This window comes from Nansenia antarctica (genome assembly GCF_963989245.1).
Source record: "Nansenia antarctica genome assembly, chromosome: 10".
In the NCBI taxonomy this organism is placed as follows: Eukaryota; Metazoa; Chordata; class Actinopteri; order Argentiniformes; family Microstomatidae; genus Nansenia; species Nansenia antarctica.
The window spans coordinates 6,268,327-6,294,711 of NC_137680.1; the positions used below are offsets into that span (position 1 = coordinate 6,268,327).

The 26,385-nt window shown below is 45.7% G+C and overlaps 3 protein-coding genes across 3 annotated transcripts; 1 reads left to right on the forward strand and 2 right to left on the reverse strand.

The window, feature by feature from the left end:
* The first annotated feature begins 1,512 nt into the window (after positions 1–1,512).
* khdc4 (KH domain containing 4, pre-mRNA splicing factor) lies at positions 1,513–12,306 on the forward strand. Its single transcript, XM_080540251.1, has 14 exons — positions 1,513–1,624; positions 2,319–2,502; positions 2,759–2,887; positions 3,731–3,810; positions 3,982–4,034; positions 4,424–4,599; positions 4,810–5,021; positions 5,637–5,697; positions 5,865–5,922; positions 6,036–6,250; positions 6,668–6,811; positions 9,900–10,009; positions 10,219–10,310; positions 11,288–12,306. Exons 1-14 carry the CDS (start codon positions 1,596–1,598, stop codon positions 11,518–11,520), a joined length of 1,776 nt encoding a protein of 591 aa, XP_080396377.1. The 5' UTR covers positions 1,513–1,595; the 3' UTR covers positions 11,521–12,306.
* Positions 12,307–13,005: 699 nt separating this feature from the next.
* On the reverse strand, positions 13,006–17,091 carry LOC308166301 (NADH dehydrogenase [ubiquinone] flavoprotein 1, mitochondrial-like; the record flags this gene model as incomplete). The annotated part of the gene is made up of 10 exons (XM_080540569.1): positions 13,006–13,101; positions 13,214–13,359; positions 13,945–14,026; positions 14,747–14,913; positions 15,008–15,220; positions 15,364–15,553; positions 15,701–15,884; positions 16,226–16,396; positions 16,758–16,840; positions 16,993–17,091. The coding sequence occupies 10 exons, from the start codon at positions 17,089–17,091 to the stop codon at positions 13,006–13,008; spliced, it is 1,431 nt and encodes a 476-aa protein (XP_080396695.1).
* Positions 17,092–21,179: 4,088 nt separating this feature from the next.
* zbtb7b (zinc finger and BTB domain containing 7B) lies at positions 21,180–25,268 on the reverse strand (the record flags this gene model as incomplete). Its single annotated transcript, XM_080540570.1, has 3 exons — positions 21,180–21,870; positions 22,054–23,171; positions 25,206–25,268. 3 exons carry the CDS (start codon positions 25,266–25,268, stop codon positions 21,180–21,182), a joined length of 1,872 nt encoding a protein of 623 aa, XP_080396696.1.
* Positions 25,269–26,385: the final 1,117 nt, after the last annotated feature.

Here is a 26,385-nt window from a genome sequence, read left to right on the forward strand (position 1 = left end):
TACGTACACAGCACAGTTATGATGGACATTAAAGTCCTTTTGAGGGTGACTTCTTTCTTCATTCTGTCAGAACTTACAGAAGTTTAACTAAAAAGCCTACATGAGTAACTTAACAGTGACTGAAGTGAGGGCGGTTGAGGCCGTTCATCACGACGTGAGCGTAGGCCTGGCAACTTCTGCTATGTTTTAAACGTCATAGCGACGTCACGTGTCAACAAAGAGCAGCAGACAATTTTAACAATGCTAAAAACAATATTTTATTTTATTTTATTATTATTATATAATTTTTTATTTTTATATTATTATTATTATTTTCATCCTCGTTAAAAAAAAAAAAAACTGTCCACACCACAAAAATATCTCTGTCCATACGAAGAGCCAAAACTGACAAATACCGTAGAAGAACGTTATGCGCATGCGCAGTCAATCGTAATCAAACGGCAGCAATGACTCAAAACGTCCACAGACCAAACTCTTTGAAACAGACAGAAAAGAAAAGTACATTATTGTAGTAAGCTTTAGACTTTTCTCACCACAAGTTAAAGAAAGGGGCAACACTTATGAACGGAAACATATTGACAAAAGTTTATAAACGTACCTGTCTCTTCTGCATCTTCATAGAACATAGCTCTATCTGGCTGGGGAGAGCACATTCATAAGGTCTCAGGTCCGTGCTGTCTGTGACGGGCTTTTATTGGAAAGTTGGGCCAACATAGTCAGTGCCTCCTCTGAGAATACACCCAGGGTGGCAGGCAGGTGATGAAAGGAACAAGCAGCAAAGGTGCCAGGGCTGCATTAGGTGAGACCTCACACACCTGCTATGGCTTTTCGCGTGAACTGTCACAGTACTAGGCTACAGAAGGTGTCAGTGTCATCGCCCCCTTGCGTCTAGGGTAGTTCAGAGATATTGAGTGTCAAAGTTTTTACATTACATTATGTTTTGTGGGATGGAACCTTTGTATTTTATGAATTACTAACTAGAACATTTCAACATTAAAAAAAACTAAAACTAAAAAAACACAGGCATTAATAAACACCTAATGGATCAGATTATGTAAAAAACTCAATTTTGACAAAAATGGAGATAGAACTTTTTTTCCCCTTTATTTATACAGGTAAAAAAAACATTGAGCCCCAAGGGCTCATTTTCAAGTGTGACCTGTTCACAGGCATACAACATCCACCACAAACAAATACAATACAAAACCTGGCCTACATAGTCTAAAACTAAACTAAAACGACATAGTCTAAAACTAAAACTAGTCTAAAACAGTCTGAGATAATCTAAAACTAAACTAAAACTACAAAACCTAAAACTAGACAGCATATAATTCTAACGTCACGACCTGCTATGGCTTTTCGCGTGAACCTTCACAGTACAGAAGGTGTCAGTGTCATCGCCCCCTTGCGGCACTGTGTGGTATTAACAAAAAAAACGGGCACAACCGGAAGCGGAAACCCAAAACAGCCCAGATGACAGATGTTTTCACAACACCACTCTGTCTCGTCTGGACAAGCTGCTGCCTGGGAAGTCTGGTGGAGTTAGCAGTGTTTTTACAGTTACACCAGGGAACACTGGATCAAATACAATATTGATGTCATATGTGGGAACTCATAACGGCGGGTGAGTGAAGGAAACAACTGAACGTTGTGTGTTATAATACTGCAGACTTGTTCACAACACTGAGCAGAGAGCTAGCTAAGCTAAGCTAACAACGTTAGCACGTAATGGCGGAGTGTTGTTGCTGTGTTGGTGACAGAGAGTCAGTCACAGGCAATACTAGCTGCTTACTTGGGCTATAATAACATTGTTGACCAGTCAGTCAGATTTCCTAATAATTAAACATTTTGACCCGAGTGTTCACGAGACTTTCAGATCTTTCAGGGGTAAGGGTCTTTCAGAGTCAGTTGTTGTTGATGTGTTAGTTAGCAATTACAAATTGAGTTTGTTGAGCTATCCCCTATACTGGTATGCGAATCGTTACAGTTACTGATTTAGCACAACTGGTGTGAATAGAGGGAGACGTTTTGGTGTGTAGCTAACGTTAAACCTTTAAGAATGATATGTGTGTATGTATGTATGAGCCTGGCAGGGCAATATGACCTACTCCGTATGAAGAGCGCTTACTGACACGCCCCTTTCTTTCCCATCGCCCTAATTCTTCTCTTCCCCATCTGCTCTCACCTCATTGTGCTCCCTCCTCTCTCTCCTTTTCTTTTTTTGACCAATGTATTCCCTCTCTCTCTCTCTTTCCACTCTCCTTTCATCTCATCTCTCCTCTTTATTTATATCTCCCCTTCTCCTCTCTGTCCTTTAGGCGCCGTAGTAAATGGGACCAGCCCGGCACAGGTCCTGGTTCCGGTGGGATGGGTGAGGCAGAGTTGGCGCCCACAGGGGCTCTGGATGCGGCGGCTGCTGTGGCCGCTAAGATCAACGCCATGTTGGTGGCCAAGGGCAAGCTCAAGCCCTCACAGATAGGCCCGCCCGGACCCCTGGACAAGGTAAGAGATCCGACACAACATCGACCAACCGTTACTAACTCTATAGGGGAAGATTTTATAACGATTTGTGGTTTGTGGAATTATGAAGTACCACTCAACCAAGCGAAACAGTTATCCCTTTCTCTCACTTACTATATATTTGCTCTCTCTCTCCCCCTCTTATATCCTATGCTTTATCTATCTATCTATCTATTTATCCATCCATCCATCCATCCCTCCCTCCCTCTCTCTTTCCTCCCTGTCTCTCCCTCTCCAGGTTGTGGGTAGCTGCAGGCCCCAGATGCCTATGAAAGCGAAGGACGACCTGGTGGTGGCGGAGGTGGAGATCAACGACGTTCCACTTACCTGCAGGAATCTCCTGACCCGTGGACAGACGCAGGATGAGGTCAGAGCCAATAGATGTATATATATATATAAACCCCTCAAAAAAAGTTCGGAAACGTTATTTTGGTTGATTATTCCTCCCCTTTAATAATACCAATTGGTATTGTATTTTATATCGTTGGAAAGCCTGATTAGTCACCTTTACAACGAGGTACAACTTGTAAGGACCATGCATTCGTGGAATGAGCAACACAGCTAAGCGTGTGGGTAGCGGCCCAAAAAGATTTGCCAAAATGCCCTATATTCTTCTGTTGGTATTCACTCTCGTTTTGAGTTGCTTGGTGGATTGGATGATTGCACTCTCCCACAGTAATAAGGAAATCTGGAATCTCCTGACCCGTGGACAGACTCAGGATGAGGTCAGAGCCAATAGATGTATAATATATATATATATATATATGTTACGGTACATGTGGGAATACGGTACATGTGGGAAAACTAGGGTTAGGGTTAGGTGCTAGGGTGACTTGGTACATGCTGGCATGTCTAACCCTAACCCTAACCCTACCCCTAATCCTAATCCTAACCCTAACCGTAGCACCCTAGCACCTAACCCTAACCCTAGTTTTCCCACATGTACCGTAACATATATATATATATATATATATATATATATATATATAACAGATATAAACATCTGTTTGGGTGGTTTAACCATCAGACAACATTGTCATATATTGCCAGTCTCTCATAAGTGCCACTGAAACTGATGTCCTCTCGTCTGGAGGATTCTGTCTAAAGGACTACATCACATTTACCTCTGAAGCCTAAGAACTTTACTCTCTTACACTAATGTGACGTATACAACAATAAAACTTGAACTTGAACATTCCTCTGCCTGCAGATCAGCCGAGTGAGCGGGGCTGCTGTGTCCACCAGGGGGCGCTACATGGCAGCAGAAGAGAAGACCAAGGCTCTACAGGGGTGAGTTCTGCTGCCTGTGTATACCACACTATGACAACTTTACATGTCAGAGCATCTATGCTATAGCATGTTGGGATCATCCATAGAGACTGTGTGATCTGTTGTTTTATCTTATCATATTGTTTGTACTGTATCGTATAAGCACAGCTCGCTCTCTCTCCCTATCTGTAGTGACCGGCCTCTCTACCTGCACGTCCAGGGACAGACCAGGGAACTCGTCGATAGTCAGTACATCTCTTTTTACCACTGCACAGTATTGTCACTCTTCCTCTGTGGCTCCGGCTTCTATCTTAGTTCTATCTTCTTCAAAATGTTTTTGCCATTGTGGGATATGTTGGATATATAATATAATATAGGCCTATGCCATTTAGCTGACGCATTTATTCAAAGCGACTTACATTGCAGTGAGTGCATACATTTTTCAGTATGTATATGGTCCCAGTGGGAATCGTGTTGTTAGTGCCATGCTCTACCAACTGAGTCACATAGGAGCACTGTATATATTGATATGGGGTTTTTAATTTATTGTTAGCTATATTGGGTTTATATTTTGTATGATTGAGGATATATATTTTTCATGACTGATGTAGAATGAGTGATTGTCCCTCCCTAGGAGCGGTGAACAGGATAAAGGAGATCATCCTGAACGGCGTGGTGAAGGCCGCCACATCCACAGCCAACTCCTCTTCCTCCTACAACGGAGGAGCCGCAGTCGCAGGGTTCCAAAAACACCATCAAATGCCCCCCGCACTTCCCCCCATGACCCACAAACCACAGTTCCAGTCGGGGGTAAGACGACTCTCCTGCCCTAACTCATTGATGTTGTCTGTATACATGTATGCACTGAGATGTCCAGGGATAATCCAAAATATGTTTCTTGTATTGAAATCCTGTTCAGTAATTCTGCTATATAATATATATCTACCTCCCACTCTCGTTCTACCTCCCACTCTCTCTCTCTCTATCTCCCCCCCTCTCTCTCTCTACTGCCCCCTTCAGATGCACTATGTGCAGGACAAGCTGTTTGTGGGTCTGGAGCACGCCATCCAGGGCTTCTCAGTGAAGGAGAGGGTGGAGGGCCCCGGGTGTTCCTACCTCCAGCACATCCAGGCCGAGACGGGGGCCAAGGTCTTCCTCAGGGGCAAAGGGTCAGGCTGTCTGGAGCCCGCGTCCGGGCGAGAGGCCTTCGAACCCATGTACATCTACATCAGGTAGATACCATTCTTATATATGGTGACTAGAGGCCCAGTGCACATGTCTGTTTCAGGAGAGGGAGGGTAAGGGTGAACGAAACAGACAAAGACAAGAGACCATGTATTCTTCTACATCCTGGCTCAGGTACCATTTGCAATCTAGACCACAGGGTATCCGCGGTGTCTTGAAAAGTATTAAACGTTGATAAATACATTTTGGGAAAATCAAGACCCTTAATAAGTATTAAAATGTCTTATCACGATTTTATGAGGTCTTGAATTTTGGAGGTATTTTTCTGAATTAGACTCTGTCCAAAGAGTTTGAGTCCTAAAAACTTTGTTTTTATTAAAAAAACAAAGATGAACCAGAAATTCTGTTGTATGATAGTGGTCTAGTCTATTACAAACTAAAACTGTTAAGTTAAAGGTGTCACTGATGTAAACGGTTACAGCTCGAAGTGGCGGTGAGGTCTGGAAAAATATTGACAAGGTCTTTAAAAAGTCTTAGAAAGGTATTGAAATGAACCTCAAGATTCCTGTATATACCCTGCATTTGCATCTAGACCAGGTTGAACAAGAGTGAAAGCCCATGTCAGCTAATCATCTCCCCTTTCCCGTCCTTCTCTCCTCCAGTCATCCCAAACCGGAGGGTCTCGCAGCAGCCAAGATCCTGTGTGATAACCTGCTGCAGACTGTGAGTATCTGTGACTGTCCTTCTCTTTGGAAGAGGCTTCACATTGGAGCTTATCTGTTATAGATATAGCATCATTATCACCCCAGTGATAATCACCCTGTCTTTGCCACCTAGATCTAGGGGTCTATTACCTCTCTCTCTCTCTCTCTCTCTCTCTCTCCCTCCAGGTGCATGCAGAGTACTCTCGCTTCCTCAATCAGATGAGTTCCATGATGCCTCCGCAAGGTACACAGGCGCTCGCATTCAGTCTGCCAGCCATCAGTCGGTTTCTGACATGACATTCTACTCAGACGCTTTCTAACATAAAGTATCCCGTGTGCTTCCTCTTCCTCCACCAGGCTTCCTCCAGCCCCCCGTGGTGAACGGGATGCCCCCCCAGCCCCACTACTACCCCCCTGCAGGGTTCCAGCCCGGCTTCCCCTTGCCCGTGCCTCCCCCCCAGCCCCAGCCTCCCCCTCCCCAATACGCTCTACCTCCTCCAATGCCCCACGGAGCACCTGTGTGTCTCCCCCCTCAGTACTCCCTCCCTCCCGTCCCCGTCTCTCTACCACAGGTAAGGCTGGCTGCTCATTCAGTTTGACTGATGTAGACTGTTAATTAAAAGACTGTAGGGGGGCAGGGGGTAGCCTAGAGGTTAGAGAGGCCGTCTAGCAATCTGGTTTGATCCCAGCCTCATGAGGGAGCTGCATGTGCCCTTGAGCAAGAGACTTAACCCCTAATTGCTCCAGGGGCCCTGGCTATGGCTGACACTGTGCCTAGAGAAAAAAAATACCACATTCCAACAATTGATTGACAAGTTGATTGCATGGCAAATAAAATAATTTAAAAAAACGTATTTATTTTTTTCATTTAAAATTGTCAGTATACAGTAAATATCAGTACGGTTCACTTTGGGTTATTGTGTAAGACGTTTTTGTTCCAGGCCTTGATTAGTTAAATTAACATTTTGTAGTTTTTCTCTCCTCAGAATCATCTCCCTCCTGCTCCATTTCCTCCTGCTCCCCCGGCCCTGCCAAAAGCCCCGCCTCCTGTGATGCCAGCCAATCAGCCACAGAAGAGACGCTTCACAGAGGAGGTGCCAGACGAGAGGGACAGTGGCTTGCTGGGATACCAGGTGATCACCTGCTCTTCCTCCTCCTCCTCCTCCTCCTCCTCCTCTCTCATGCCTTCTCTTTCCGTATGTTTCTCTCTTGTCTTTCTATTGGCCCCTCCCTGTCATAACCTCTCTATTATATGTTCCTCTCTCCCTGCCCTCCCGCCTTCTGCTCCTCACTGTCTTTATGAACCTCACCTCTCAATGTCTGTCTCAATATTAGTGTTTCAGTAAGTGAAAAATATGTACTTTGTGTTCCTCGTTGATCTGATGCATGACTGGAGTCTATAGTGTGATATACTCATATTCATCCCTTCGTTTTGAATCCTACCTATTGATGAATTTTTCTGATTGGACTGGAGTTTCAGGTTTCAAAAGGTATTGTTGGCTACATCAGATTCCTGAAAAAGAGGGCTGTTTGTATTCATGCAGTTATATCTAACATATGAGCATGCGCAATATTTCAACACATTGAATTGTGCTTTTTGAATTTATCGATGTAGGCCTAAGTGAATAAGTTAGTGGTTGAGTTCATAGCATTAATACATGGTAGCAAGTTACTTATTAAAAGCACACGTTTTGGTTATGTTATTTACATGCATAGATGAGATCAAGTCTACAATAATAATATGAACGATAACAAAAAACAGCTAGAGCAGGGGTCGGGAACCTTTTTGACTGGGAGAGCCATAAAAGCCAAATATTTCTAAATGTATTTCATTGAGAGCCATATAGTATTTTTAACATATAATAAATTAAATATGTCTTACTTTTAATGCGATTTCTGGTGCTGCATGGTTTTGCTGATGTCCTTGTAGTCTGGTTCATACGTGGTGAGGTTGAGCTTCATGCAGGCGTTGAGGCTTCCATCAGTTAAACGTGAGCGTAGGTTGGTCTTAATGTTCCTCATATGCGAGAATGACTGCTCACATACATATGTAGAGCCAAACATGGTCAATACGGCAATACTAACACGCTGCATTGTGTGGTATGTCACAGGAAGCTCGTTCCAAGTTTTCAGAATCAGCTGGTCTTCAGGTTGAAGTTTTTTCATTTCTGTCCACTTGTGTTCCCTCGCCAGCTCTGCTCGCTGTCGCGCAAGACTTTCCAACTCTCCATTAAGTGTCTTGAACTTACTCATCCACATGTCTGATGCCTTCAGGTCAGCAACTTCCAGCTCAAAGTCTCCCATAGAGACCCCAGGGATGCATGTCAGGTCGATTTTGTCCACTGCACACTCATGTGGATGAGTGATGAACTTGAAAAGACCAGTGCGCGCACGAAATTCTCCAAAACGTGCTTTGAATGACTGCAGGAGATTGGACGTAAAGCCAGCTAGCTGCTGGAGATCCAGATGTTGAGTGGAGTCACTTGCTAAGCATGCATCTCTAAATTGTTGCAGTGTTACAAAGTGCAGAAGACGACCTGTTTCAATGTCCCTGAGAAAGACTTCCAGCTTGCTTTCAAATGCAAACACTGCTTGTTGAAGGGATGAGATTGTATTTCCAATACCTTGCATTTTCACATTGAGCTGGTTCAGATGGCCTGTTATGTCCACGAGATAGTGAAACTGCAGGAGCCAGTCAGTGTTGTCTAGCTCAGGATGCTTGACGCCTTTCATTTGAAGAAAAGTCCGGATTTCACTCAGGCAAGCTGCAAAACGGCTGAGCACCTTTCCCCTTGACAACCAACGCACGTTGCTGTGTAAAAGCAGACTGGGATAATGATTCCCAACTTCTTCTAACAGAGCTTTAAACTGGCGATCATTTAAAGCTCGGGCAACAATGAAGTTGACCACTCGAATGACCAGCGACATCACCTCACCTAGCTCCTGGCCACACGTCTGAGAGCAAAGCGCCTCCTGGTGCAGGATGCAATGAAAACTTAGGATGGCTCTCTTTTCATGTTCACGGAGAAGCGCTACAAATCCTTTGTTCTTCCCCAACATACAGGGTGCACCATCAGTACAGACAGAAATAAGTTTATCCATCGGCAGTTTTTTTTCTTTAGCAAACTCCATGAAAGACGTGAATAAATCCTCTCCTCTGGTTGTCCCTTTCATTGGCAAAACAGCCAAGCTTTCCTCACGCAGTGTGTCACCTGCAGCATACCTGGCAAATATACTGAACTGAGATAGATGGCTAACATCTGTTGACTCATCTAACGCGAGAGAAAAGTATGTCCCGGCGTTTATGTCCTTAATTTGTGTTTCCTCAACTTGATTTGCCATCATGATGCTACGATCGTGAACAGTTCTTGCTGACAGAGGCATGTCTTTTATTCGTTTGATTATCTTGTCTTTATTTGGGAAGTCATCAAACAGTTCATTGGCCACATCAAGCATGAATGTTTTGGCATACTCGCCATCTGTGAATGGTTTTCCATTCCTGACTATTGCCAAAGCACCCGCAAAGCTAGCGGAATTCCCGTCACCTTGCTTGGTCCACCCACGCAGTTGCTGTTGACTCGTCTGCACTCTCCGTTGTAGCTCCTCGCATGCCTTTTTCCTGCTGTCCCCCGCTGGATATTTCGATGCAAATGAAGCATGATGCGTATCGAAGTGCCGCTTTATATTTGACCGTTTCATCGATGCAATTTTATCATTGCATATTAGACATACCGCAGATCCTGCGATCTCCACAAATGCAAATTCCTCTGTCCACGCAGCCTGGAATGCACGGTAATCATCGTCTTTTTTTCTTTTTGCCATCTTTCTCGTTACAAGGGTTGAAGCGTATAAGCTAGTTCACTATCCAATCACTCTCGCGAGACATTGGTTCCCGACCCGACCCACGGGTCACGGGTCATGGGTCCCGTGAAGAGTCCCGTGAAATTTAACTTCAAAACTAATTTCTGTTTACTTTAAAATGACACAGTATTATTACGCAATATCACAAGTATTTTAAAATCAGTTCCAAACTGAACTTTTTTTTTTCAACTTTTTACTTTTCAACCGAATTGTCTGGGAGCCATATGCCGTCACCGGAAGAGCCATATATGGCTCGCGAGCCATAGGTTCCCGACCGCTGAGCTAGAGGAAGTGGTTTATGGGAGGGTATACTTGGGGGAGGATGTCTGCTAATGCACCTGTGTGTTTTTCTGCTCATAGCATGGACCCATTCATATGACTAATTTAGGTGCAGGCTTCCCTGTGGGCAGCCCAGAGGCTTCAGGACCCCCGCCACAGAGTTCCTCCGGCCCGCCGAGGGAGAGGGACAGGTAATGAGGAGGCTGTTGGGAACATCTGAGTTGGTTGTGGTGCCAGCACATCACATCAGGTCATGCTGGAAGCATTAGGCTGATCTGACTCTGAATGCTCCTCAGTTGTAGCTTTGTTAGGGTTAGCTAGCTCATCAAACATCTGAAACTTTGCCACTGACACTCTCCCTCTCTCCCTCTCTCCCATCCCTCATCTCTCTGTTCTCCAGTCGCCAGCTAATGCCTCCACCCATGCCCATGCCCGTGAACGGAGGAGTACGAACCAAGACAGAGGAGAGGAGGACGCTGCAAGGCCTCCTGGGTAAGGGCTTAGCCCCGTGTGAACCCCTGACCTCCAAATCCAAAGTTCCAACCCCTTCCTGCCCGGACTCTCTGTGTCCCTCAAACCCCCAACTCACAGCCATAAAGCACGTTGCCCAACCCCCCTGCCCCTGGTTCTGTATAGTAGAGAACTAGAGTAGGAAGATGTTGTCACCCTAACCTCTGTTCCAGGATCAGATGTGTTTTCTAATCCTCTTTAAGGCCCGCCCTGTAATAGTGACGAATAGCCAATGCCTGTTGAGAACGAATGGCATTAAAGCCCTAATAAAGCTCTATCGAATTACATTCGGCACATAACATGTCCCTAGAAAGAGTTGAGAATAGGCAGGTTAGGAGCAAAGCAAAGCTAGTTGTCTTAGGGTAGGGGCCTACAAGTATGGGGTCACTTTGGGGTTGGGCACCCCCCTCTCTCTCGGTTTTAGCTGATACCGTACTCCGTTCCGACCGTCCCATTCTGATGACGTCATCAGACTGGAGTGTCTGTGCCTTGTGCGCCCCCCTCACTAATGAGACTCTTTCTTTTTTTGTGTTCTTTCTCTTTCTCTTTGTGTTTTTCTTCTCTTCCATGTCTCTTGGGGGATTCTGGATGCTGCTTGGGGGCGGGGCACGGCTCTTCCCTTGTGATGCTGTCCTGCCTCATGATTGGACGGCTCCCTTTACCGACCAATGGCTGCCGCCGACTCATGCCCCTCCTCCTCTACTCCTCTACCTAATTCACCACTGCTGCCAAATACCCCCAATGCAATCTATTAACTGTTTCTCTCCCTAAAACATGTGTTGGTAAACAATTAACTCGCAAATGGTCATTTTTGGAACATTTGTGCTGGTCTATGTTTTGTTTCTCTCCCCGTGTGTCTCTGTTTTTGTCTGTCTGTGTGCCACCCTCTCTTTCCCAATGTCCTTTCTCTCTTTTCCCCCACCTTCCCCCTTTTCTCTCTTTTTCCCTCTCTTTTTCAGATCCCTCAGTGAAGCGCATGAGGACGGGGCTTGTGGCGTACACAGGCGACTCCTCAGACGAAGAGGAGGACCACCACTCCACCCCTAAACCCTCAGGGGCAGGTAACCCCGGGGGGAATCCCCCCATGCCCGCCTCCTTGGGCTGGACGATGGGGTACCGCTGCCCCCCTCCACCACCCCTTCGTGCCAAAACACAGACGCAGCAGTCAATGCCCTTCTGGATGGCACCTTAAGACAGGACTTAGACCTCACACCCACATATCAAACCCCTAGACTCCTGGCCCCCAATCCCCTCTCTTGGATGGCACCCCAAGATAGGACCTTCACACCCCAAACCAAACCCCTTCTTCCCCTCTCCCCTACCCGTCCCTCCTGTAAAAGAGACTGAATAGAGTCCCTATTTCTGGTGACTTTAGGTTTCCCTTTGCTTAGTGCTCAGCTGTGAAGAGGTGTTTAGTGTGTGAATGGACTGACTGACTCTTACAAAGAGAAAAGACTACTGCAGCCTCAGCCCCAGGCTCCTCAGCTGGATTACATACGAGTGAAGTAGCGAGATGCTCCAAACTTGTATAAATACAGATTCATCTGTGCTCCATTTATGAACTCTTTTTAGAAAAGACGCAGCTGAGGAACGGACAGTCGTGGTGGATTTTGATACCCTGTTTCTCTCTTTTGGGGGGTTGTTGTGGAACGCACCATCCCACCATAGCATTTTGCTTGTGTAGACAAAAAACTGAGGTGAAGGATTTTGAACATAATTCTGAATTCTTTCTTTGTAAAATATGATTTTCTGTGTATTTCTTACCCTCTTTTCTTCTCCCTCTTCCACTTTTCCATCCCGCCTTCCCCTTCTGCCCCCCCCCCCCTTCTGCCCCCCCCCCCCTTCTGCCCCCCCCCCCCCTCTGCTTATTTTCCTTGTACAAATCTTAGCCAGACTTCTCCCCTCCCCTTTCTTCTCCTCCCCCCTCCTCTTTCTTCATTTTGAGTACCCGATCATTGTTGGACTTTTCTGCAAGTCAATCTACTCAACTGTTTCTCATACTTTTGTGGAATAAATTAACATTATTTATCGCTGTGTGTCTCTTTCATTCAAAACAATAGAACAAAGCGTACAATTGAAGTTGAAAAGCTGTCTAACAAATTATCACCAAAAAGAAACCCATATAATTTCTGCCCCTGTTAAAGGCAGCATTAAAATGGTGTTTATGCTCTTGTATAATACATGTGTATGTGATGCTTTGTGAAGCTTTATTGGGGCAGCTGAGGTGAGGGCGATGCTGAAGCCCTAGGGTCTCATGGGAAGCTATTGACAAACAGACGCAAGTATTCCATGTTGGCACCAAACGGTACCCGACAGTGATATTTATGTTGACAGAGAAAGCTCATCCTATCCCAAAAATCTAGAAGAGCATGGTGGTCTCTGACCTACTGTTACGGTCATGGAAACAACATCGAAACCAGTTTCATGAAACTATATTTGTGCATCGTTGTTTTTAATACTCAAGAGGACAGGTGTAGTAATGCATATTGATGAATGAATTAACAAATTAATATAGGAAGTGAATTATTACATATTAACAACAAAGTAGACTGATTCAATGGGTACTACTAGGTTAATAAATAAACATCCAATAAAACTGAAGGACCATGAACCAGCCAGTAAGCAATATTAATCATTTGCGGCGAGTGATAAAATCATCATGCATAGTCAAAGTCTATCAGATCATCTCAATCTCAGTCTCTCTGGCCGGATGCTTCTTGTTGTGTTCGGCGATGCGGCTCTCCATGATGGGGCGGTAGTGACGGATCAAACCCTACGGAGGAAGAGAAAGGCAGCGAGGGAATGTAGTATCTTAACCTCCAGTCCCTACAGTCACATGTTAACTCTCCACTCAGTTGGTGCCTGAGTTAACCCCCCAGTCTCACCTGTACAGGCCAGGCGGCTCCGTCCCCCAGGGCACAGATGGTATGGCCCTCGATCTGTTTGCTCAGCTCCCAAATCATATCAATCTCTGAGGTGGCCGCATCACCACGCACAAACCGCCACATCATCCTATCCATCCAGTCCACACCTTAGGGACAGAGGTGGTTCATATTGGATCATGTCTGTCTGTGGTATTGTATGTATGTCTGTCTTGTCTTCATTGCTGCATTATTGATTGATTGAGAATGTTTATTTTGGTCCCTTTTTTTATTATTTTATTACTTATACAATTCATAATACAGATATTAAAAATGTACACAGTCACAATGCGTAATACCAGGACCAAAAAGGTGTAGGCTGAAGCCATGGCTTATTCTCAAAAGTACCAAACAAAAAACTATATTAATGCGCCTACCCTTTTTACATTAGTGGTTTTCCCCTTATGAGTGCATAATCAAGACATAGAAACATTTATAAACAAAATCTTGCTTAGGCATGTTAACAAAAAGTTCAAAAATACCAAACAAAAACTATATTTATACCTCTGTTTTATACTTGTTAATCATCTTATTTATTTTTTATTTTTTAAAATCCTTTTAGTGTACTACACATTTTCATTTCCTTTTCATTTCCTTATGTCCATGAATGTAGAGCTCCATACCCTGCTGTACTGAGAACGAAAAAAAAGGATCTGGATTTGATGCATTACGAGAGAGAGATTGCAGTTCCTTACCTTCCCTGCAGGGGGTGCACTGGCCACAGCTTTCATGCTTATAGAACTCGACCAGCCTGGCGATACCTCGGATCACGTCAGCCTGGAATGAAACAGCATCATGCATTCTGATGAGTTTGTTTGGGTTCGCAGTCAACCAATATATATCAATATACAGAAAATACAGTTTCACCTGATTCAAAGTGAATTATTTTGAGTCTGAAACATTCTTTTGGGACAAAAAGTTGGTGCACTTGAGGCCTATTTCATTATGAATGAGTTAGATTCTAACTCATTCATAATGAAATAGGCCTCAAGTGCACCAACTTTTTGTCCCAAAAGAATGTTTCAGAAAATAATTCACTTCTAACTGTTAGAACATACAGTACATCCTTGCTTTGACAACTCTACTTGCAAGACGACTTATTTTATTTAAATGGAAGCATACCCTCCCCCCTTCACATAATAGTTGTCTCAAAGAGATCCTGAACCACATTCAATTAGAAAAAAATAGATTTTCACTTAGGAACTCAAACACATGACTTGGAAGCCCTTCGCTGACCACCTGAGTAAGACCAACATTCACCCAGATGATGATTAGATGCCTCCCCCCCCCTCCTTACCCTTATTGTCCTATTATGATTTTGATTTTATTTCATTGTTTGTTTGGGGTTATGCTTTTGGTTTGTGTTTATAATGTATTACTTTTCTCTCAGGGACATTACCACTAAGTACTATTTCTTGGTATCAATGATGGACTGTGGTAATGTGTATTGTCTATGTTTATGTATAAAAAGAATTAAGGAAAAGAGTTAGAACATACAGATTTATCCATGACAATGAGGGCAGCAGTGCCCAGAGCAGTCTCTGCTCGGACGAGGTCATCAAAGTCCATCATGACATCATCACACACAGAGCGAGGGATGATGGGAGTGGAGGAACCCCCAGGGATCACTCCCAATAGGTTGTCCCAGCCACCCCTCACTCCTCCTGCACCAATAAGAGGGGAGGGAAAGAAAGGGTCAGTCAACGTCCAACACTACAAAAAATAGAGTAACACATACACACACACACACACACACACCTGCGTGTCTTTCTATGAGTTCTCTCATAGATATGGACATCTCTTCCTCCACTGTACATGGCGTGTTCACATGACCAGAGATGTTGAACAACTTGGTCCCGGAATTCCTCTCTCTCCCGAAGCTTGCGAACCACACCCCACCTCGACGACAGATAGCAGGTGCCACAGCGACCGTCTCCACATTAGCAACTGTTGTCGGGCATCCGAATACCCCTAAAGGATGCAGGGATGCATGTAGTGAGATTAAAAATTACATTTCAATGAATTTCAATTAGCCTGCTGCCTAGAATGATAAGTTCCCTTATAGAAATATCTTTATCTAACCTACATTATGTCAGAATGGACCGTTCCCGTACCTATGTCAGCGGGGAAGGGGGGTTTGAGGCGGGGTTTCCCCTGCTTGCCCTCCAGGGACTCGATGAGCGCCGTCTCCTCCCCACAGATGTACGCTCCCGCCCCCCGCATCACAAACACGTCAAAGTCATACCCTGAGCCGCACGCGTTCCGCCCTATCAGCCCTGCCGCATACGCTTCGTTTATTGCAACCTGGTCGGTGGAGGGGACAGGACAGGACAGGAACACGAAATGAATATCAGATGTGTGTAGAAGGGACAGGGGACAGGGGAGGGCAGCGGATGTGTTTATGTAAGCCATCCATTCCTCCATGTGTTTGTGTGAAATGTGTCACCTGACCTGTAGGTTGGAGGACTCGTTGTAGAACTCTCCTCTGATGTAGATGTAGGCGGCGCGGGCTCCCATGGCGCTCCCGGCCACCAGGCAGCCCTCCACCAGCTTGTGGGGGTCGTGACGCATGATCTCCCTGTCCTTACACGTCCCCGGCTCGCCCTCGTCAGCGTTCACTACCAGGTACTTAGGCCTGAGAGAGACAGGGGGAGGCAATATATGTTACGGTACATGTGGGAATACGGTACATGTGGGAAAACTAGGGTTAGGGTTAGGTGCTAGGGTGACTTGGTACATGCTGGTACATCCCTAACCGTAGCACCCTAGCACCTAACCCTAACCCTAGTTTTCCCACATGTACCGTTTTCCCACATGTACTGTAACATATACATAGTATATAGTCAGCATTCGCCATCACGCACATGTGGCTGAACAAGTGCTGAAACTGACTGACAGCTAACTACTCCATGATTATGGTTGGGTTTGAGTATAGGGTAATTTCTACCAATGAATCAACCTGTCATTCATCCTCACCTCCCGTCGCTGGGTTTGTTCATGAAGCCCCACTTCATACCAGTGGGGAAACCTGCTCCCCCTCTCCCCCTCAGGCCAGAGACCTTCACCTCATTCAGGATCCAGTCAGTACCCTTCAGCAGGATCTCTTTAGTCTTATACCAGTCACCCCGCCGCAGAGCCCCTTTTAGACTTGACGGGGGGGAGAGAGAGAGAGAGAGAGAGAGAGAGAGAGACAGAGATTTACAGTATGATTAATCAACATTATGAATAGCCTGGATTGTAAGGCTATGAGGTTGATGTATGAAGCGTGTATGTGTTTGTTTTGGTATGTATTCAATTCAATTCAACGTTATTCGCCATGTGCAGTGCACTAGGAACATGATTTGGTATTCTACCATACTAAACAAGCTACAGTACATACAAGACGACAACAACACAACAATACTCAAGACAAAATATACAGTACCAATATGAGTGGATATTATGAATAAATACTGTACAACTAAGTGCAAGAACATGTAAAGTGCAAGGTACAATGATCAGTATCTACCCCCAGTCATGACGGCCATACAAGTTAGTGAAAATCCGGTCTTGGTCACTCAAGGGACCAAACGTGGTCTTCTTTGGTTTCTCCTGGGAACACAGGCACATGCAGGGATGAGAGAAACAAAATATGATGAGATGATGATGATGATGAATAAAGAGAAGCAGTTGGATAGCTCTGTGGAACATAGTAACATACTGATGAGGTGTGAGGTTGTGATTGGGCTAGGGCCTGCTACTACCTGTTGCTTTGCTGCGGTACTGTAGCGCAGCTGGGCCAGACGTGGGGCGCAATATTGACGCGCACCTGCGCACCCCAACACCCGACGCAGCGTCAGCATCTTGAAGCAGGGAAGGTGGTATAAATAAAACATAAATAATATCATTTAAATAATCAATAATAATAATAATATCCTTTCAAGTAGCTATAGTTTTTAAGCTCATTGTTAACATGTAATACTTTTCACTGAGTTTATAATACAGGCCCATTCACTACTTTACGCAGCAGTCTAATTTAGATCAGATAAAACCTCAATAAAGAATTAAGTGGGCCATCTAGTTACGTAATGTTTAGCTAGTGCTATGTTTGACCTGCTAAGAACATTCTAGTTGATCTGGATTCACCTTCAGGCGCAGAAATCGGATGACCGCAGATGTTCTTGGTCACCCACGAGGTGTCAGATGATTTTCGGACGGTGGTTCTCCGCTTGTCGTGTTTACTTCTGCATCTTAAATGGGTAAAAATGCGCTTACATTCAGAATAGAGAGCAGATACAATCGGTAGTTAGTAAACTATAGTAGTTAATCGGATTATGACGCCCAATCCCCCGCGCCGGCGGCAACCCAGCGCAACAGGTGTCACAGCGGACTCATCCCAGGAATAACGTGCAATGGAACTCATATCGTGAGTTTAGAATGATAAGGTTCTATCTCCGTCTAGGGTAGTTCAGAGATATTGAGCGTCAAAGTTTTTACATTCCATTATGTTTTGTGAGATGGAACCTTTGTATTTTATTAATTACTAACTAAAAAATGTCAACATTTAAAAAAATAACACCACACACACAGGCATTAATAAACACCTTATGGATCAGATTATGTAAAACAACTTTGACAAAAATAGAGATAGAACCTTATAATTCTAACGTCACGATATACATATTCTATGTCCATTCTATTGTCAAAGAGGTCGGTTATTAAAGTAACTGTCTTTATTGTGTAATGTAATTGAAGAATTCACTAATGAGTGTAAATACATCTAGTTAAACATTGAAATGAGTTACAATTAATACTACAATGCTATAGGCCTACATTGCAATAACAAGTCTTATATGAATATCCCCAAAAAATAAAAACACCCCTAAAAGAAAAATCTAGAAAAATCTAGAAAATCTCTCCTGTCTTTCAATCAAACCACACAACAGACTGGGATAGATATCTTTGTTTATTTATATGTTTTCTTTAGTACAATATCTGAAACAAATGGTGGGAAAATGAACTATATTCTCTGAGAAGGTCAACTGAAAACGGAAAGACAAAAATGTATCCCTGATAGTGGGGGTCTCTATTCAAACCAGGCCCCCAGATCCCTTCACCATAGCCAAAGAAAACACATAGCTCACATAGAAACACATGCTTCACAGCTGGCATTTGTTGAACTCTCATATTCATTCACAAAGCTCCGACTGGGGGTAGCAACACCATTCATGTACAGAAACCTTTTCACTGCAATGTGTGAGAGGTTGTGATTGTTGCAGCCCATTGTACATTTTCAAGTCTTGCCAAAGTTCTTTGGAGATGGATTCATTTGTATTGTGCCTTCTCAGCCAAATTCCAAAAAAGCTGTAGGCTACTGAAGCATGTCAATACCCCTCAAACATAAGAACATAGGCTACACACATCATATCTCGCCCACAATTTTGCATAATCACTTAGTGCATTGCTCAAGATTTCCTGAGAATAGTTGCAGCACGACAAAACAAAAAACAAAATCCAAGGCAGCTTCACCCCATATACAATTTTTATAATTCTGTACAACTTGCTGTAGAAAGAATAGAACAATGTCATCAAGAATTTAAGGTTTTGATAGATAGATATCTTCTCTTACAATCTTACAATCGTTAACGATACTGAGTGAATTCCTGGAATGGATAATGAAGAGGGTGAAACAAACAAAAAAAAGCTTTAACATTTTAGTGCAAATAAATCAGAAACAAACTAAATGTTCTGCTACACAGCATGGAACAGACAGACAGCACACACACCTGTCTTGTATACTAACGCTACAGCAGGTTTGAGGCTACAGGGGAGTACAGGAGAGTAGCCAAAGAAAACATAACTCACTGTCATCTAAAGAGTGGCTGACTATGAAGAAAAGAAAGAACAGATTATAAATAAAGCGGAGCAGACAATCACCCCTGCAACGGACCACAAAATGGCCGCTGGTCTCATAGAGAGGCCTGCTTGGGTTCTCCAGAGGAAATGACACAATGGAAGAACTAAAAAAGCTATTGTCGAAAACAAAAACGCGAGATAATGAACTAGACACCAATGGCCCCTTAGACACTGCAGTGGCCTACCTTAAAATGAACAACTTTGACAGCTCATGCATTAACGTGTCATACAGTACTGTACATTGTTGAGTAAACAACCGAAAGTATCCCTTAATATGTGCAGTTGATGGTCTGTCATCTAATTGACAGTGTCAAATGGCTAAAGTAGGGACAACTGTCTCTCTACTACAGAGAGAGCTCTGACCTCTCCCTCTCTTTTCTCATTCGCTCTGTTCCCTTCTCTCAATCCCCGGAGGATGGAATGTGCCTGTATTATTGCAGTACCTGACGGGGGTTAAAATGTGCAAACAAATGCTGAGGAAGAAGAAAGACACATAACCCAACAGGACAGGAGAGGGTATATGGACCGTTCTTAAACTATCACTTTAAGCACAATGCAGCTTGTCTTAAGAACTAAGGTAAAGCACTTCAACTGTGCAAAAGAGAAGAAGAGTGGTGTTGCATTGTGGGTCACACTCTGTCAAACCCTGCTAGGGGGGTCACACAAAGAGTTTCAACTGGAAAGCCACAATAAATAATAATAATAAATAAATAAATTACAGAAAGAGAGAGAAAGTTCTCTCACTCATTTCCGTCCCCCCCTTTTCTCTTTTTTTTGTTTTGTTACAAACAATTCCAAAAACAGGGAGTGCATGGGAAGACTTTCTAATGAAGGAGATTTTGGAAAGGAAGGATCTCGATCAATGTAAAAAAAGAAGAAAAAAAAAAGAAAGAAAAGAAAGTAAACACAAAAGCAACGTACATCTTTCTCATCAACCAATCATCCAACAATCATCCAATGACCCCCAGACTTTGTCTTCGGTCAGGCATTGTTGTCAATGAGCCCTAAAGCTCGACAGAGAGTCTTAACATAATAATATGGAAGATGTGCCGTCTGTCCCTGTTACCTTTCTCTACCTCAAGAACATCTGAAATCTCCTGAAACCAAACCATGTCTCTGTTGCACCTTTCTCTTCCTGCGTTTGATCAAATTGATTAAGAAATTAAATAAACTGAAATCTTTGGTATCAGTAGTGCCGCTCCACAAAAAGAAGAGCATAAACTATGGAGAACACAACATTTCAGTTTTAAACTATGTTCATTAACTATATAATGAAGCCAGCGACCGTTAGACAATGGCCATCTAAAATTGATGAGAAAGAAACATCATGTGGCTTAGGAAACTATATGTGAGCCAGTGACTTAAGCCCCCAACAACAGCCACTAGAGGGCAGTAAGAATACACATTGCGTTGCGCATGGTTGAACTGAGGCATCTTGAAACCAGCGACTGGTTAATTTCTGTCTGTTGTATTACATTATGCTTGTACTAAAATAACATGTGGTTTGTTGCGTTTTTTAAATAGCAGTTTTCTCTTCTAAAAATATATCTATCTGTCTGTATTTAGACATTTTTCTCAGCTTCCTGATTTCAGCTTGCATAGTGACGGAAAAGCAACCCCATAACCATACTCTCGTCATGCATCTAAACATTAACGTAACATTATTTCCAAATAAAGCCTCTTTTTATGTACAGCAAATGAGAATAGCTACAGCATGAAATAAAACAGCTCAAACAGAAAATATATTAAAATAACAAACCTAGAAACTGATAAAAGACAACAGAAATAAAACATCAAGAGCCATGAAACCAAATTAATAAATCAGAAAACCCGTTTTCCATTTTTTTTTGTATTTCATTTTTCTCTAAGCGCTCTCTAAGAGTGAGCAGATCATAGGTCCAGCCACCTGAGTGAGATCTTTACACACACACACACACGCACACACACACACACACGCACACACACATGTGCATGCATGCACGCACGCACACGCGCACACACACACGCACACACACACACATTCTCTCTTCTCTTCTCAGTCCTCCCCGTCCTCTTCCTCATCTTCCCCCTCTCCCATTTCGTCCTCCTCCTCCTCTACTTCTGCCCACCTCGCGTGCTGATGAAGTGCAGGAGAGTGGGCTCCTCCTCCTGCCTCGTCCTCTTCGTCCACCCCCATCCTCCATCCATCCACTCCGAGCTCCGGACCCCTCCATGGCAGGTGGGGGTAGGGCCGCCTGCTGTGAGCCTCCAGGAAGGTGAGCGCTTGGAGGGCTAGAGATCTCTCCCTGGCCTCCAGCAGCTGGACTCCAGACCGATCCGCCTGGACAGCTACCCCATGGGTGAGGAATGCAGAGGGGTGTGGCTGCAAGGGATGCAGAGGCTCCAGAGAGTCAATCTCATCTGGCGTAGGCCCTCTTCCACCTGCACCATCACCATCACCACCACCACCACCTCCACCCCCTCTGCCTTCCTCCCCGTGCCCGGACCCACGCCTCGGCTTGCGGGTGCGCAGCTCCAGGCAGCTGTGGCCCTTGCGGTGGCGCATGAGGTGGTCTTCGCGGGCGAAGGCTTTGTGGCAGAGCGGGCACTCGAAGGGACGTGCCCCGCTGTGGAGTGACAGGTGGTTCTTCAGGTCGTAGGAGTGCAGGAAGCGGGCGGGGCAGTGGGGGCACGGGTAGGGGCGCTCCCCTGTGTGCTTCCTCATGTGGATCTTCAACTTATCGTTTCTGATGGGGAGAGAGAGGGAAAGCAGACGTGAGGAAAGGGAAAGGCCTCAAAATCTTATCTTTTATTCATCTATTTGTTCGTTTCAATATCATTTAGCAAAGTAACAAACCACATGAATCGATTAGAAAGATCAAACACACACACACACACACGCACACACACATGCGCACGCACGTACGTACCGGGTGAAGCGGACTCCGCAGGCGGAGCACTGAAAGGGTTTCTCCCCGGTGTGTGTCCTCATGTGTCTGGGCAGCTTCCCCGCCCCGTGGATGATCTTCTGACAGACGGGACACTGCTGGGGGGTCTGGGACTTCCTCTTCCTCCCCACTCCCCCTGCTCCCACCACCATCTCCACTCGCTCGGCCATAGAAGCAGCGGAGGTAGAGGTGCTCCCGAAAACCCCGCCGTTCCCCAAGCCGCCCTTCATGTCCTCGTCTTCTGACAGGCGGTCGTCTGAGGGAGGGGGGGGAGGGGGGGAGCCGAGGACACGCTCCTGGGGGGGCACTCCTCCGTTCACCATCGCCCCCCCCTTCCCTGGCATCTTGCGCTCCCTCTTGCGCTCCCCGTTCTGCCCTGCTGTGGGGGGCGCCGGGTGGTGGTCTTCCTGCCTAGGGCTGGGGGGCCGACTCGGGGGCCGGCTGGGGGGGAGGGAGCGGTCCCTGCTACTGTCCTGCACGGGTGAGGGGTGAGGAGGAGGCAGGGGAGAGGGCTCTCGCTTTTCGTTTGTGTGATGATGATGAGACTCGACCCGCCAATCCAACTTCCGCCTGTCCTTCTTTCTGCGGGACCCTTTGGCCCTCTCCGTGTGGTACACCACCTCTACCCTCTCCGCTGCCTCCTCTTTCTCCCCCAGGATGTCCCTGCAGGCGTCGGCCACACACTGGATCCCCAGCACCTGGGCCCCTCTCAGCACGTCTCTCATCCCCGAGCTGCGGATGGTCAGGGTGGCGGTGTAGGCGAACTCCAGCAGTGCGTCCAGGGCGTCGGGCGCCACGCAGTCCAACTGGCACACGCTGAACCCTCCCCCTCCCCCTCCTCCTCCTCCTCCTCCTCCTCCCACTTCTACGCCCTCACCTCCACCCCCGCCCCCTTCCTCGGCCCCGAACAGCCGGCGGAAGTAGAGGCTGACGGCGGCCATGACGGAGCGGTGGGTGGGGTAGCGCACCCCCCGTGAGGTCAGGGTGAGGTCACAGAGGAGCCCCGCCCTCCTCTGGGCGTTGAGGCTGGACAGGAGCTCGCTGCTGTGCTCCGGGAAGGGGATCCCGATCAGACCGTCCTCTCCTGGAGACATCGCCACCTATAGGAGAGGAGGGGGAAGAGCGGTTTATAATAGTGGAGTCATCAAGGACGGCTCTCTGGTACAAGCATGAGTGTTCAAATCTACATTGGGTATTACGGGCATGAGTCATTCTGATCCATTCTAATCACTGCCATTGCTCTGCCTACTGACTGGGCAGCCTACTGGCTAGCCTTGTGAAAGACAATGTAAGCTGTATTAGTTCAATGAAAATCTCACATACAGGTGCGATTAATTACCCAGTCATTGACCAAAAGAGAGAAATGATACCGTAGGATATTTATTGTTGGTATAATGAATATCAGGCAACACTGTCATAACAGTATTGCATCAGGTTTTTGATGTAGACCACATTCAGCGTTTTTTGAACCAGGAAACAGATAGCCCCACCTCACCTCAGTTCAAAGCTAAGTGAACTAAGAGCCAGACAGAGACAAGACAGTGTCATTTGGGATTTTGGTTAATAGCCGACCGTCATTAGCGTGACTAGGAGCTCTCTTTCACGTGGGGAGGGACAATTTTAACCAGGAGCTTAGCGTCATGTCTCCCCCCTCATCCCCCCCCCCCCCCCTTCAACTTCCCCCTCACTCTACCACCCTAGATTACTAAATCAGGAACAAGTGATTTTGGCTGAGGGTGTGTGTGTGTATGTGGGGGGGGTCAGACAAAGGGAGGAGAGGAGGGGGGATAAGGGAGGGAGGGATTGAGAAAAAGGAGGGGGAAGGGGGAGAGAGGTGTCGGGACGAGAGAGAGAGGGCGAGACGTGACAGCAGGCGGAGAGAAAGTAGGCGGGAGCGAGTCGTGGCAAAAGGGCAGTAGGTTAATTTGTGTGTGAGAGCTTTATAGTATTATCTCCCTCGATTACGAATAGCAGGGCAAGAGAGAAGAGAGACGAGAGAAGAGATAGAAGGGAAGGATAGGAGAGAAGGAGGAGATAGAGAGAAGAGAGAGACGAAGAGATAGAAGGGAGGGATAGAGAGAAGGAGGAGGAGATAGAAGGTGGAATGTGAAAGGGGGGAGAGAGGTTGACATAGAATGAGGAAGGTAAAATGGGGAGGAAGAGGAAGAGGGAAGAGATAAAAGGGGGTAAATTCCAGGTAACGTGTTCCAGGTGCTACCACTGGTCCAAATCCAAACACGGGGCGCACGCAACAAGTAGTTACAGTCGTAGCGTTGATGTCGATGGCAGATTCAAGCTATGTGGGTCTGTTTCAACATGTTCTTGGCCCACTAAATCCATATTTATTCTATCCACTTTGGCAATATGCAACAACCTAGTTTCATGTCACTTTGAGTTGATTGAGACTATTGTTGTAGTAGTACAAATCCAAATGTAGGGTCCTCTACTCTCCAGGTGCAGAGACTACTCTCTTGCTATCCCTGAGGTATATTTGTAATTTACGCCTTTAAATCCTAGGGACTTCCCTCTCCTGTTCCCTAAGCTCTCACCTCAGCCCCTCTTCCTGTTCCACAATACCTCTCTCACACCTAAGCAGTGCACATTTTCCACAAACAACTTAGTCCCCAGTTCCCCCGCCCCTCCTCCACTCCATCTCCCTCCTATAGCAACCAGCGGGCCCCCCCCGGCCATCCTATAATAGTTTCTTCGTAATGCCCCCAGGGCTCTGCTTAACGAGAGCACATTCACTTGACTAACCTGCTCCAAAACACACCCTATACACAGACGCACACACACACACACACACACACACACACGCACACACACAGACGCACACACACAGACGCACACACACACTTACTTACTTAGTTACTGTACATAGCGTGCCACTCTCTTGGCTTCCCCACCCCCTATTGTCAGCCTTAAACTGTGGTCTATTGGTCGACATGCCCATATGTCGAAACACACACACACACTCACACACACAATGTCCAAACGCAGATACTTCAGTCCCTTTCAACATTCATGCTGTTTGCATTCAACCAGAATCCCACCTGGCCCAGAACACTTCTTCCTCTTTCCCTAACCCACCCAACTGAGCCCGAAAATCCCGAAAACCCCATGTGTGACCCTACCTTGCAAGCCTTCATGGCTGATAATGGGACCGTCCATTCGAGACGTTTCTGTATCTCGGTCATGGTATCCGTCTTTTTGTATTTCGCTCTCTCTCTCTCTCTCTCTCTCTCTCTGTTCCTCTATACCAACCTGTCCTTCCCTCTTTCTCGCTTTCCTTCAACCTGTATCTATCAAAGGGTTCGACTTGAAAGTTCAGAGACTTTTAAGAAGTTTGGGGTTAAGCGATCATTCTTGGGGATGTCTACCTCTTTCTTTCTTTCGTTCACTCACTCTCTTCCTGTCGAATGAAAAGAGGGTGTTCGGCGACAGAGACAGATCAAGAGATACCCCTCCCCCCCTTCTCGCCTACGCGCCCCCTTCTATCGGAAAGGCATTGGGTCGTTTTCCGAAGCCATCGACAGTTTCCGATGAACATGACTTCCTGGCCTGCCCCTCCCGGGCAACAAGTATGACCTCTGACCTTATCTCAACCGGTAGGCTGGACCGATGTCCGTCTCTACGGTGCTGGAGGGACTAAGGGTGCTTCTCGACGATCGAAGATGGCTTCTTCAATTCGTCTCCTGTCCCTTCCTCCTTTCGGTTGAATGCAGAATGGAGGATGGCCTTCCAGGGATTTGACTTTCACCTGTCCAGTTCTCCTCTGTCAGTACCGAAGGGAAAGGAAAGGAGGCCAATGTGGATGATTGAGATGCAGCCCTAGTTTCAACCCTTCTTTCACTCATGGCCGCCGTCAAGCCTTTTGACACTCATGTTACGGAGGGACCTTGTGTGAAACAAGACAAGCACCCTGGAACAATCTCATATAAGCTCAAACCCCTCCAAAAAACTTCAACGCAACTTCAAAAAATGTCCTATTTTGAACACATCACACAACAAAAATCTAAAAACAAAAAATCATATTGGTGCTCTGACTCATAATAAACCACACAGACATCCAGGTATGTATGATATGAGAGGTTAAAGCCAGAAATGTCATAATACTCAGGCTCCACTTACACTGTTGTGGCTACGACACAACCCTTTGAAAATAGACACTGTTAAACTACATAAGAAAGAGTGACAGAGATTCACATCAACTCCCGTTACAACAGGTCATACATACAACAACTCTGTCTGAACTTTGCAGCGTGTAAACCGAATACGTTAGATTGTTCATAAAAACAAATGTGATGTCATAGT

Coding starts and splice junctions, on each gene's coding strand:
- khdc4 (XM_080540251.1), top strand. CDS start 1,596: ATGTCATATGTGGGAACTCATAACGGCGG. Junction 6,812..9,899: donor GTGGCTTGCTGGGATACCAG/GTGATCACCTGC, acceptor TTCTGCTCATAG/CATGGACCCATTCATATGAC. Junction 10,010..10,218: donor CCGCCGAGGGAGAGGGACAG/GTAATGAGGAGG, acceptor TCTGTTCTCCAG/TCGCCAGCTAATGCCTCCAC.